Source organism: Helianthus annuus, chromosome 3, assembly GCF_002127325.2.
Source record: "Helianthus annuus cultivar XRQ/B chromosome 3, HanXRQr2.0-SUNRISE, whole genome shotgun sequence".
NCBI lineage: Eukaryota > Viridiplantae > Streptophyta > Magnoliopsida > Asterales > Asteraceae > Helianthus > Helianthus annuus.
Genome location: NC_035435.2, coordinates 14,361,199 through 14,376,267, shown reverse-complemented (window position 1 = coordinate 14,376,267; position 15,069 = coordinate 14,361,199). Strand labels below are relative to the sequence as shown.

General features: G+C 39.2%; 1 protein-coding gene across 1 annotated transcript; it reads left to right on the top strand.

Moving 5' to 3' along the window:
• The first annotated feature begins 13,887 nt into the window (after nucleotides 1-13,887).
• Nucleotides 13,888-14,751, top strand: LOC118490367 (zinc finger MYM-type protein 1-like). The gene has a single exon (XM_035987964.1). It carries the CDS (start codon nucleotides 13,888-13,890, stop codon nucleotides 14,749-14,751), a length of 864 nt encoding a protein of 287 aa, XP_035843857.1.
• Nucleotides 14,752-15,069: the final 318 nt, after the last annotated feature.

The window sequence follows — 15,069 nt, the reverse complement described above, 5'->3', positions numbered from 1 at the left end:
ATAAAATCCGTGCTATGTAGCAAATAAGGAAATAAAGAGATCACCAATGTTTGCAAGGCCATTGATATGTGTGATGTGCAGTAGGAAGACTCAAACCTAGCAGATTTTGCGTTGGGTACAAAGTCACCACCTGGTCCATTAGGCGGGCTCAGGGGTTGGGCTCGCTACACCCAGATAGATCTACCGCTTACGTCCCTCGGTCCTACAATGAGGATTAATGGCCTCCAGTTCCCGCCTACCCACTCACATGATCTAAGTAGTAACCCTCCTTACGCTAACCATACCATGTAGAAAGTACTTGTAATCATAGTAACATGTATTCACCCCCGCAGTTAAAAACTGAAAACAATTAAGAGAAAAGGGGGACATGAACTCACAGTAGTGCGTCTCTATCTAGAAGTCTCCCGGTCAACCTGCTGTGCGATGACCTACACGTACTAACTTTTATTAGACGGGCGGCCGTGCCTTAGCTTAAGGTTTAATGTCTTTGGGAAATAGTTAGGCAACTATTTCGTAGTTACACTTCGTAATTATTTTGTAATTATATTCCTTCCCATGGATAGGGGTTTTAATACATGTGCGTTCGTATAACTTCGAAATATATTATTACGTCTCACTTAATGTAATATATTTTATTTCATTTGTCCAAAATACTATACTTCCAAAATATAAATATTTTTCCCAAAAATATTATATTTATTCCATATAATTTTCCAAAACAATATCCTTGTCAAAATACATACTTATGAGTATTTTCTGAAAATACGTAAGTTACGTCGTAAGGTTCGGGTGGTAATAAATAATACCGGTGTAACTTAAATCTTTATTGTGAAGGCGTTCGTATTTTTTTGGAGCCGTGAATATTCAGTGTATTCGAGTTATATTATTTTTACCCTAAAAATAATATTTGTATGGTTCACAAAATAATCATAAAAATTCACACAAGTGCTATTATGAAAAATATATACTAAATATATATTTTAACAAGTTTTATTTATGAAAATCCCACCTCCGACATTTGGAGATTTTGTAATAACAATTCATGGCGAAGTTTGTTTGGAAAAACAAGTCGAAAATATATCCATAACACTTGTCGTAAAAATATTTTCCAAGTGTTATATTTCCGGAAAAATTTCGCCAGAGTTTCCTCTATAACTGGAGGTGGCCACGCTTTCAAGCGTATCATTTTCTTTTATAAATTTCAATCAACAATGTTCCCAACATTAACAAATAATATTTCAATATTAACTAAATCAAAATAGATATAAATCGCAAACCACATGAACTTGTGGTTTATGTAAAAGTGCGTAGTAACTTTCCATGATTTTTAATAGATCTTTCTATCTTTGTAAATAAAATCGGTTTCTTAAAAATCTTATTTTTTTAAAGAAAGTGTAAGTTTACAACTTCTTGTCAAAAATCTCAAAAATAATTCTTTGTTAAAACCTTTCGTTACACAAGTGTCTACACACTTGCTTGTTCACAAAAACGCCTTTAGTTTAGGAAAGATCCGGTTTTAAAACATGGTTTCGTCTTACGGTTGGTTCTTCGAAAATACCACTTGTGGATCTTTAGATCTACTAGTTTAGAACTCCTTTTCATAAGAAAAATTGTTTTTACACAAGTTCATGTTAATAAGTAGTAGTGTTCGTCATCATCTGATCATTTTCACACTAAAACATACACTAGTTCATGTTCCATGAACACGACTTACCCGGGTTAGATGACGATCCGAACTACTACTAGAAATCAACAACAATAAATAATCATAACAAAACTAGTTTCAAAAGTTTTACACTAACATTCATTCATTAACCACCATGTTTATTATTTTTAGTAGACTTTTAGTTTTGATCTCTAGTGTTCATGATTTTTACCCGTTAAATTTCTTATTAACCACTTTAAACAAGATCAAGAGAATGTTTAGAGACACTTACTACTAGCTCGAGGCTAGGGAAGAAACTAGACCAAAAATAGGCGGTTAATAGCGTTGTGGTGAGGTCCTTGCGATTCCGTAGGCACCGGGTCTCCTCGTATGAGCTCTAACACACTTGTATATTGGTAGAATAGCAATATCAAATTTGGAAGGTGATGGTGGGTGGGCTAAGGTGTTCGGCCGAGAGTAGTGGCAAGAGGGAAAGAGAGAGCACAATATTGTTAAGTGTGGACTGTGAATAAAATGAGAGTCTTATCCCATGTGCATTCTTATGATCACTAACCAATCATTAACCAAAAGATAATATGTAAACTCCATACTAGACAAGCTAGATTAAATACACAAAAGTTGGTGGAAAGGTGTCCCCCTTGGGGAACCGAACGGATAGAAAGGGGGGCATTTGGTTGGGAATTAACTAGGTAGTTTAGGTTTTAGTTAGTTTAGTTAGGGAGTTTAATTAGTGTATTATGCGTGTGGTAATTTATAACGGGTGTTAGGGTGTTTGGGTACCCTAACTAGCTCAGAAAAAGAAAACAATGTCAATGACAATATTTTTATGTCTCGGGTTAAGTCCGGATGTACGGTTGGATATTACTCCGTTAAAGTGCTAAATAAGCATATAAAGTGTCGTTAATATTATTTTTAGTGACCCATTAATTCACCAACACTTTGGAAAGTGTCTAGTAATATTTTTCTCATGTTTTGGCACTTTATTAGTTAAATAAATGCTGAATTTTTATTTAAAGTGCTGAATTTTGTACTCAATGTACGTTTTAGGCACATCCGGTCACTATAACAATCACCTAGTGACACAGTTCTACAATCCTCACCTCCCTACACTCCCTACTAGTGTAGTAAACTATTCCCGGCTTATACTGGCCTTAGAGACAGTAACTGTCTGATGCTGGCTATGTCAGCATGTTTACTGGGTATCCCGTATAGTGTGCTCACTGTGCTTTTGTGCATCAAGGTTGTCACTAAGGTTTGTGTGTAAATAATAGAGTGACAGTATAAAATGTGATGCATGAGCATGTATGTATCAGAAATCAGTAAGCAGTTCAATCACAGTTGTAAGCAAGCACAGTAATTAAGCAGTAATTAAATATTAATTAATTCGTACGGATACCTGGTTTGGTGAGGGTTGTCACATTCTCCCCCCGTTAAAGAATTTCGTCCCGAAATTTAAGCTCTGCTTCTAGAAGCAGGGTTCTTAGGAAATAAATGGGGGTATTTCTCTTTCATACGATCCTCACGTTCCCACGTGAATTCTGGCCCATGTCTTGCATTCCAACAAACTTTGACGACTTTGACACCGCTCCTGCGAGTTTTGTTAACTTTCCAATCCGTAACCTCGACGGGTTCTTCAGTGAAGTGGAGCGTGTCATCGATATGTACTTCATCAGCAGGAATGATCACTGTATCTTGTGTTGGACTCTTTCTCAAATTTGATACATGGAATGTATCGTGACCACCATTGAGTTCAGCAGGTAGGTCCAATTTGTAGGCTACAAGCCCAATCCTTTGCAGAATTCTGAAAGGGCCAATATAACGCGGATTCAACTTTCCACGCTTCCCGAAGCGTGCCACACCCTTCCAGGGTGATACTTTCAATAAAACCCTATCTCCAACTTGAAGTTCCAAAGGTTTCCATTTTAGATCCGCGTAGACTTTCTGTCTTTCGCGAGCCGCTTCGATGCGTTTTCAAATTTGCGCAGTCTTGTCCGTTGTTTCTTGGACTATTTCGGGACCAACGAGTTGTCTATCACCTGCATCAGCCCAGCATAGTGGTGATCGACACTTGCGTCCGTAAAGAGCTTCAAATGGCGCGGCTCCAATGCTGGTGTGGTAACTGTTGTTGTACGAAAATTTAACCAATGGTAAATGATTATCCCAGCTACCACCAAGATCCATAACACATGCTCTCAGCATATCCTCCAGTGTCTGAATAGTTCTTTCACTTTGGCCATCAGTTTGTGGATGAAACACAGTGCTCAGATTTAATTGTGAGCCAAAAGCTTCTTGGAAGGATTGCCAAATCCTTGATGTGAAACGTCCATCTCTATCAGAGATGATCGAGAGGGGCACTCCATGACGTGCAACAATCTCTCGCATGTATATTTCCGCAAGTTTACCCATATTGTCTTTCTCTTTGATTGGCAGAAAGTGTGCGGACTTCGTTAATCGGTCCACTATTACCCAAATTGTGTCATGGCCTCTTGGCGTTCTTGGCAACTTCGTTATAAAATCCATTGAAATCTGTTCCCATTTCCACTTGGGAATCTCAAGTTGTTGTAGAAGTCCTGAGGGCTTCTGGTATTCAGCTTTAACCTTAGCACACGTTAAACACTTGCTCACGTAAACAGCAATGTCGCCTTTCATCCTAGGCCACCAATAATAGTTTTTAAGGTTCTTGTACCGTGATTTGTGTGCCTTATCAAAAATAACTTTTCTCAAACCACCAAACAGAGGAACCCAAATCCTTTTCATAAGACATAACGTTCCTTCCTCGTTTGGCACTAATTGCTTCTCCATCCCACGGAGATACTCATCTTCAATATTCCTTTCTTTCAAAGCTTCTCTCTGTGCGGCACGAATGCGTAGAGAGAGATCTGTCTGGACAATCATCTCCAAAGCCCTAACCCTTATGGGCTTGATCCTTTCTTTCCAACTTAGGGCATCGGCGACCACATTCGCCTTCCCTGGATGGTACTTTATCTCGTAGTCGTAATCGTTCGACAATTCGACCCAACGTCTTTGTCTCATATTCAGCTCTTTCTGGTCGAATATGTGTTGTAGGCTCTTATGATCAGTGAAGATTGTACACTTCGTACCGTACAGGTAATGTCTCCAGATCCTTAATGCAAATATCACTGCGCCTAGTTCTAAGTCGTGCGTGGTATAATTCTTTTCATGAACTTTCAACTGACGTGACGCGTAAGCTATAACTTTCTGGCGTTGCATCAGCATGCAACCCAATCCTTGTCGTGAGGCGTCACAGTATACCACGAAATCATCGGTTCCCTCTGGTAGCGCTAAGATTGGCGCATTGCAAGAGCTTGTCTTTTAGTAGCTGAAATGCTTCTTCCTGTTTGATTCCCCAATCAAACTTCTTATCTTTCTGCGTGAGGAGTGTCAGTGGTTGAGCGATTTTTGAAAAATCCTCAATGAACCTTCGATAATAGCCAGCCAAGCCTAAGAATTGTCTAATCTCGGTTGGCGTCTTTGGGGTTCCCGAATTTTTTTTGATCGCTTCAATCTTTGTTGGATCCACGTGAATCCCATCTCCATTCACCACATGTCCAAGGAATTGGACTTCACGTAGCCAAAACTCGCACTTAGAGAATTTGGCATACAACTGTTCCTTTTTCAGCAACTCCAAAATAGCCCTTAAGTGCTGTTCGTGTTCAGCCTTTGTCTTTGAATAAATCAAAATATCATCGATGAATACAACCACGAACTTGTCCAGATACTGCTTGCAAACTCGGTTCATTATGTCCATAAAAACTGCAGACGCGTTTGTCAACCCAAACGGCATAACTAGGAACTCGTAATGTCCATAACGAGTCCTAAAGGCTGTTTTCGGAATACTTTCCTCTTGTATCCTTAGCTGATGGTACCCAGATCGAAGATCGATCTTAGAGTAAAAGCTTGAACCTTGGAGCTAATTGAATAAGTCATCGATCCTCGGCAGGGGATACCTATTCTTGATAGTCAACTTGTTCAACTCCCGGTAGTCAATGCACATACGAAAACTATCGTCCTTCTTCTTGACAAACAGGACCGGAGCTCCCCAAGGTGAGAAGCTTGGTCTGATGAATCCTTTGTCTAACAACTCCTGAAGTTGTGTCGACAGTTCTTGCATCTCTGATGGTGCAAGTCTATAAGGTGCCCTAGCTACAGGCGCGGCGCCTGGAACTAAGTCTATACGGAACTCCACTTTCCTCTGGGGTGGCAATCCTGGCAAGTCCTCAGGGATGACTTCAGGATACTCCCTTACGACAGGGATGTCTTCGATTTTCGGCTCAGCAACTTTCTTATCTATGATGTGTGCCAGGAAGGCCGCACATCCCTTCTGTAAACACTTTCTAGCTTTCAGGCAGCTAATAATTCTCAGCGACATATCATGCTTCTCTCCGTGCATTATGATCGTTTCTTCATCCGTCAGTGGGATGCGGATGGTCTTCTCATGGCAAACGATCTCGGCTTTGTTACTCGATAGCCAATCCATTCCCACTACCACATCAAAGCTTCCCAGCTCGACAGGTAGTAAGTCTAACGTAAACTCGTGCCCTCCTAGTTTAATCACACATCCTCGGACAACTTCACTGGTCTCAACTAGTTTCCCATTTTCTAATTCAATCGAGTATGGAACGTCTAACTTACTAGGTGTCAACCCAAGTATATTCTTAAATTCTAATGACACGAACCTATAATCGGCACCAGTATTAGATAAAACAGATGCAAAGCGTTGGTTTATAGGGAACGTACTAGTAACAACATTGGGATCCTGGCGCACTTCCCTCGCTTCGATATTGAAAACCCTTCCCCGTGCTTGGTTCAATTCTGGGCAGTTCCTCTTATAGTGCCCAATGTCACCACAGTTAAAACAACCCGGTCTCTGCCCGTTTCCACCTCCATTCCCAGCTTGATTGCATTGTTGCCTCGATTTCCATTTCCTCCATTATTTCCTTGAGCACGATTTCCATTTCCACCACAATTATTATTTCTTTTATCATAACCTCCTTGGCCTCCCCGGCCAGCACTAGCCCAGCAAGAATCCTTCAAGTGACCAAGTTTTCCACAAGCTTCACATACTTTTGGCCCATATCGGCCAGAATGATGATGTTGGCAGGAGTTACACTTGGGATGAGTACCCATATATCCTTTTTCCTTTCCTCTCAGCACCAGTTGCAGCTTGGATCGGTGCGCTTGATTCTCCTTTCCTGCCAACACCGCTAGTTCCCTACTTGAAGTCCGAGAACTTCCTTTTGTTATCCCCAGACGACTCTACGTGAGTCTCTTTCTTCTTTGGCTTAACATTCGAAAACTTGTTCAATCTAACAGCCTCCTCTGTAAGCGCCACGCTTAAGTCGATGGCTTCTGTGATCGTTGCAGGCTTAGAAGTGGTGACCATACTCATGATCTGTGGAGCTAAACCCCAGATAAAGCGTTCGATTTGCTTGAATTCCGGTGTAACCATATAAGGTACCACATGAGACAGGTCGTGGAATCTTTGAACATATTCCGCGATTTTGGGACCCTCCATCCTCAAATGCCAGAATTCAGTCTCCAACCTTTGACTCTCAGCGCGAAAACAATACTTCCTTCGCATGAGCTCCTTTAGCTCATTCCATGTCATTGCGTAAGCTGCGGCTTCACTAAGAGTTTGAACTTGTAAATTCCACCAGGATAGGGCTCCGTCCAGGAATAGCCCAGAAATGTAAGTAACTTGCTGGTCTGGAGCGCACTTGCTCATTCGGGGAACAGACTCCGTCTTTTCGGCCCATCTTACAAAAGCAACAGCACCTCCGGTGCCGTCGAAGTTCACGGGCTTGCAGTCTAGGAACTGCTTGTACGTGCACTCTGCACATACGTTAGAATATACAAATGGTATTAGCGGACGTGCTATAAATATCCAAATGTATGGTAATATGTCTCAAGTCACTTGACATTACCCTGAGTCGGGTTGTTGTTGCCGTTGTTACTTGAATGGCTCCCGCTCGTTCCTCCGTTTGAGGCTGCATACTGCGCTATGGCGGCAGCAATGATTCCTTGAAGTTTTGCCTCGTTGGTAGGCATATGCGTCTCGCGTCTTGGTGGCATCTTCTAAAAGATGGTTCACATTGGTCAGGTCATAGTAAGTAGAGTGTACGTAAGTATACAACAATATCAACACATAACATCTCATGTTATAAATAAATCACCCATATTGATAGCCTCTGCAATGGTTGAGGGCTTCGAGGTAGTAACCATACCCCTGATCTGGGGTGCAAGTCTCCAAATGAATCGTTCAATCCTTTTGAACTCCGGTTTGACTAAGTAGGGGACGACCCTAGACAAGTCGTGAGATTGCTGGACGTATTCAGGAATCTTTGGTCCGTCCATTTTCAATTCCAGAACTCCACCTCAAGCTTCTAGATTTCAGCCCTAGAACAATATTTCTTCTCCATCATTTCTTTGAGCTCATCCCAGCTCAGTGCATTACCAGCATCTTGTACCAAGGGTCTGAACCTGGAGGTTCCATTATGAGAGTGTGCCATCTAGAAATAACCCCGAGATATAGGTAACACTCTGTTGGGGCGAACAGTTACTCATTCTTAGGATGGAGTCAGTCTTTTTGGACCAACGAACAAATGCCACGGTGCCTCCCGTTTCGTCAAAATTCAAAGGCTTGTTGCTTGTAATAGAATGAACTCGAGGCTACATCACCTTGGTCATTCGTGTTTAAGTTATTTCCTGCCACATTGGTTTTCATTAGCTTGACCCGCTGAGTCCACCAGGGTTTTTGTGCACTACAAGTCGTTATTACGTGGGCCCCCGTAATAATAAATTGTCTTGCACAGTTACCCCAAATTTTCTCTCATCCAAGCAGATGATTAATCAAGGAGCAACAACAGGTGCATCGGCATGAACAGTGTCATGCTCCAATGCGGGGTCAGGAGCAACGCCTGGCTCAGGGGCCATGGCCGGCTCCGGATCAACAAACTTCATTTCAAAGTTAGCTGGATCAACAAACACAGGGGCTACAAGGATCCTCCAAGGGCTGGTCTAAGTGTATGTACTCAATGTCATGGTCTGGATCAAAACCAGGTGGAAGAACAGGATTATCCTCAATATCGTGATCAAACTCAAAGCTGTGCGCGAGAACTGGTGTAACTGATGATGCCATATCAGGGTCGGCATCGTGTGAGTGGTGCTGCACTCCCGGTGTATGCAAAGATGCGGACGTGACAGACTCAAATGAGTCTGGGACAGGGGAATGGGCATGAGCCTCCTCTGCAGGAGCGTCAGCAAGTAGTAGGCTATCACCAGCAGCAATAGGACCTCGCTCTCAAGTGGGTCCTCCTTTAATAGATCGACATCGTCGTCAGAGACAACGTCGGGGGGGGGGGGGCATATCAACAACGGAATAAGCGGCAAGGGGCACAGGAGCAGGGATCATCGCGAGTGGTAAATCCCCAATAAGATGGCCATCAGCAGGCTCTGCTACGACATCAGGCAGTGCAAAGGGTTGAAAGTCGTCCTCATCTGTGCTGGTCGTATCGGAAGTGTACACCTCGTGCTCCGATGAAACTATGTATCCTGATACTATGGCCGTGGGGATCTGTAGTGTCCGACTCTCTGATGAAGGCACGACGTTTGTAACACAAACACACATACGTACAACAATCAATCATATAATCATATAAACATGTTAGTCACCAATAAGCAATCATATAGTTCTCCTAGTCCCACTAGCCTCCCAGCCTCCCAGACTGAATATCCTAGTCTCTCAAACTACCTTCCCAGCCTTTCGGACTGTTCTTCCTAGTCCCACTAGCCTACTTCCTCAGCCTCCCAGACCGAGTCTCAGCCTCCCAGACCGAGTCTCAGCCTCCCAGACCGAGTCTCAGCCTCCCAGACCGAGTCTCAGCCTCCCAGACTGAGCCTCAGCCTCCCAGACTGAGCCTATAACTAACAAATAAAATGTGCTCAACATTTGTTTGTAAAAATGTTTTGGATCTGGACCTAAGTTGTACGCAATGTAAAACTGTTTTCGTGAGAGCCCTAGTGATCATAGTCTAGACTCGAAAAAGAATCCTAGTTCGCTATGATCAGAGCTCTGATACCAAGCTGTCACACCCTGGCTTTTCCGGAAACGTGGGTTTATTTGGTGTGACTTCTTAATACCATAGCTTAATCACAACAAAGCTATATGAAAATAAAACCATGCAGATCATCCATTGATTTAAGTTAGAAAAGTAAATTACCACAACATTGTCTTAAGGCGTTGACACAGGCAACGAAAATTACAACCTAATAACATAAAAACATTGTTCGAAAGACACAACCACAAACTTAAGATAGACGTAGTTTAAGAACTGTGACTCGTCCAGGTAAAAGCCACAACCCCTAAACTCGGATGATCCCATAACTCTACGCAGCGTGAAAACGTAGCATACCGTGCCAGATCCTTAGTTCCCTGAAATACATGTAAGTTGGAAAAATCAACAAAAATGTTGAGCGAGTTCATGTGTAAGTGAGTATATAAAACCTTTGTAAGTATAAAATCCGTGCTATGTAGCAAATAAGGAAATAAAGAGATCACCAATGGTTTGCAAGGCCATTGATTTGTGTGATGTGCAGTAGGAAGACTCAAACCTAGCAGATTTTGCGTTGGGTACAAAGTCACCACCTGGTCCATTAGGCGGGCTCAGGGGTTGGGCTCGCTACACCCAGATAGATCTACCACTTACGTCCCTCGGTCCTACAATGAGGATTAATGGCCTCCAGTTCCCGCCTACCCACTCACATGATCTAAGTAGTAACCCTCCTTACGCTAACCATACCATGTAGAAAGTACTCGTAATCATAGTAACATGTATTCACCCCCGCAGTTAAAAACTGAAAACAGTTAAGAGAAAAGGGGGACATGAACTCACAGTAGTGCGTCTCTATCTAGAAATCTCCCGGTCAACCTGCTGTGCGACGACCTACACGTACTAACTTTTATTAGACGGACGGCCGTGCCTTAGCTTAAGGTTTAATGTCTTTGGGAAATAGTTAGGCAACTATTTCGTAGTTACACTTCGTAATTATTTTGTAATTATATTCCTTCCCATGGATAGGGGTTTTAATACATGTGCGTTCGTATAACTTCGAAATATATTATTACGTCTCACTTAATGTAATATATTTTATTTCATTTGTCCAAAATACTCTACTTCCAAAATATAAATATTTTCCCCAAAAATATTATATTTATTCCATATAATTTTCCAAAACAATATCCTTGTCAAAATACATACTTATGAGTATTTTCTGAAAATACGTAAGTTACGTCGTAAGGTTCGGGTGGTAATAAATAATAGCGGTGTAACTTAAATCTTTATTGTGAAGGCGTTCGTATTATTTTGGAGCCGTGAATATTCAGTGTATTCGAGTTATATTATTTTTACCCTAAAAATAATATTTGTATGGTTCACAAAATAATCATAAAAATTCACACAAGTGCTATTATGAAAAATATATACTAAATATATATTTTAACAAGTTTTATTTATGAAAATCCCACCTCCGACATTTGGAGATTTTGTAATAACAATTCATGGCGAAGTTTGTTTGGAAAAACAAGTCGAAAATATATCCATAACACTTGTCGTAAAAATATTTTCCAAGTGTTATATTTCCGGAAAAATTTCGCCAGAGTTTCCTCTGTAACTGGAGGTGGCCACGCTTTCAAGCGTATCATTTTCTTTTATAAATTTCAATCAACAATGTTCCCAACATTAACAAATAATATTTCAATATTAACTAAATCAAAATAGATATAAATCGCAAACCACATGAACTTGTGGTTTATGTAAAAGTGCGTAGTAACTTTCCATTATTTTTAATAGATCTTTCTATCTTTGTAAATAAAATCGGTTTCTTAAAAATCTTATTTTTTTAAAGAAAGTGTAAGTTTACAACTTCTTGTCAAAAATCTCAAAAATAATTCTTTGTTAAAACCTTTCGTTACACAAGTGTCTACACACTTGTTTGTTCACAAAAACGCCTTTAGTTTAGGAAAGATCCGGTTTTAAAACATGGTTTCGTCTTACGGTTGGTTCTTCGAAAATACCACTTGTAGATCTTTAGATCTACTAGTTTAGAACTCCTTTTAATAAGAAAAATTGTTTTTACACAAGTTCATGTTAATAAGTAGTAGTGTTCGTTGTCATCTGATCATTTTCACACTTAAACATACACTAGTTCATGTTCCATGAACACGACTTAGCCGGGTTAGATGACGATCCGAACTACTACTAGCAATCAACAACAATAAATAATCATAACAAAACTAGTTTCAAAAGTTTTACACTAACATTCATTCATTAACCACCATGTTTATTATTTTTAGTAGACTTTTAGTTTTGATCTCTAGTGTTCATGATTTTTACCCGTTAAATTTCTTATTAACCACTTTAAACAAGATCAAGAGAATGTTTAGAGACACTTACTACTAGCTCGAGGCTAGGGAAGAAACTAGACGAAAAATAGGCGGTTAATAGCGTTGTGGTGAGGTCCTTGCGATTCCGTAAGCACCGGGTCTCCTCGTATGAGCTCTAACACACTTGTATATTGGTAGAATAGCAATATCAAATTTGGAAGGTGATGGTGGGTGGGCTAAGGTGTTCGGCCGAGAGTAGTGGCAAGAGGGAAAGAGAGAGCACAATATTGTTAAGTGTGGACTGTGAATAAAATGAGAGTCTTATCCCATGTGCATTCTTATAATCACTAACCAATCATTAACCAAAAGATAATATGTAAACTCCATACTAGACAAGCTAGATTAAATATACAAAAGTTGGTGGAAAGGTGTCCCCCTTGGGGAACCGAACAGATAGAAAGGGGGGCATTTGGTTGGGAATTAACTAGGTAGTGTGGTAATTTATAACGGGTGTTAGGGTGTTCGGGTACCCTAACTAGCTCAGAAAAAGAAAACAATGTCAATGACAATATTTTTATGTCCCGGGTTAAGTCCGGATGTACGGTTGGATATTACTCCGTTAAAGTGCTAAATAAGCATATAAAGTGTCGTTAATATTATTTTTAGTGACCCATTAATTCACCAACACTTTGTAAAGTGTCTAGTAATATTTTTCTCATGTTTTGGCACTTTATTAGTTAAATAAATGCTGAATTTTTATTTAAAGTGCTGAATTTTGTACTCAAAGTACGTTTTAGGCACATCCGGTCACTATAACAATCACCTAGTGACGCAGTTCTACAATCCTCACCTCCCTACACTCCCTACTAGTGTAGTAAACTATTCCCGGCTCATACTGGCCTTAGAGACAGTAACTGTCTGATAGCATGTTTACTGGGTATCCCGTATAGTGTGCTTTTGTGCATCAAGGTTGTCACTAAGGTTTGTGTGTAAATAATAGAGTGACAGTATAAAATGTGATACATGAGCATGTATGTATCAGAAATCAGTAAGCAGTTCAATCACAGTTGTAAGCAAGCACAGTAATTAAGCAGTAATTAAATATTAATTAATTCGTACGGATACCTGGTTTGGTGAGGGTTGTCACACATACAAAATAAAGAAATTCATAATCATTATCTTGGACCCAGAATGCAAAATGAATTAATACATTTATTATCAAATGAGGTCAAAACAAAAATTATAAAAAAGGTTAAAGAAGCTAAATATTTTTCAATTATTCTTGATTGCACACCCGATATAAGCCACAAAGAACAAATGTCCATTATCTTACGATGTTTAGATATTTCGCCAACTTCAATAGAAGTTAAAGAATACTTTTTAGAATTTTTAATAGTGAATGATACAACCGGTAAAGGTCTTTTTAATTCTATTACGGAGGAACTTAATAGAATAGGACTTAATGTGGATGACATTAGAGGTCAAGGTTATGATAATGGTTCAAATATGAAAGGAAAACATAAGGGAGTACAAAAACGATTGTTAGAAGTTAATCCTAGAGCCTTTTATGCTCCATGTGGTTGTCATAGTTTAAATTTAGTTATTTCTGATATGGCTAGCGCTTGTGACAAAGTTCAAGATTTATGGAACCATACAACGTATTTATTCTATTTTTGCATCATGCACTAAAAGATGGAAAATTTTACAAGATAATATACCATATTTAACTCTTAAATCATTATCACAAACACGTTGGGAAAGTCGATTAGAAAGTGTTAAAGCAATTAGGTTTCAAGCTCCAAAACTAAGAGATGCATTAATGGATTTGTATCGTGATAGTACTGAGGCTAATGTTAAAAGTGAGGCTAAATCTTTAGTTGAAAATGAGTTGGAAAAATTTGAATTTTTATTAGCGATGGTTATTTGGTATGAGGTTTTACATGCTATTAATGTAGTTAGTAAAAACTTACAATCAAAAGATATGTGTATTGATATTGCTATAAAACAACTAGATGGACTTATTATTTATTTTAAAAAGTTTAGGGATGAAGGATTTGAAAATGCTATGATTAAGGCTAAAGAACTTGCTTTAAAGATGGGCATTGAACCTAGTTTTCGTGAAAAACGTGTTATTCGTAGAAATAGAAGATTTGATGAAAATGTTGATAATGAGACTTTGAAAACTCCTATTGATTGTTTTAGAACGGATTACTTTTTATACATAGTAGATCAAGCTAGTGTTTCACTCGAAAGTAGATTTGCTCAGTTTAAAGAGTTCGAACAAATTTTTGGATTTTTGTTTAGTATAAAAAAGTTAAAATCTTTAGATCAAAAAATTTTAAAAGAGAAGTGCATTTATCTGGAAAAGTTTTGGAACTATGATAATCATATTGATATTGATGGTTTAGATTTATTTGAAGAACTAAAAATGCTAAGAGAAATTATACATGTAGAATCTGACACACTTACCAATATATTAACTTATATTAAAAACTTTAATTCTTTTCCAAATGCATATATCGCCTATAGAATTGTGTTAACCATTCCTGTAACCGTTGCTACTGCAGAACGTAACTTTTCCAAATTAAAACTAATAAAAAATTACTTAAGATCTACAATGTCACAAGAAAGATTAAACGGTTTAGCTACCATGTCAATCGAAAAATTTTTTAGAAGAACTTGATTACGATAATTTCATCAAAGAATTTGCCTCGGTTAAAGCTAGAAAAGTAGATTTTATTTAAACATATACTATAATTATAGAAAACATATGACTTAAAATTTTTTTTAACTACGCCAATTATAAACTTTTTTTAGTTTATAATTGCCGGTCCCAAGCCCGGATAAAGGAGGAGGGTTTTGTTACTAAATATGTTGAAAACGATAATTTTGCAAAAGGGCCACCACTTCGTAGTTCGATTAGGGCCTCCGAAAACGTAGGAACGGCTCTGCCACCACAAAATACTTAAACACAAATGAGCATATATATATATATATATAT

Excerpts from the sequence above, each read along its gene's own strand:
- LOC118490367 (XM_035987964.1), top strand. The coding sequence starts at position 13,888 with ATGGATTTGTATCGTGATAGTACTGAGGCTAATGTTAAAAGTGAGGCT.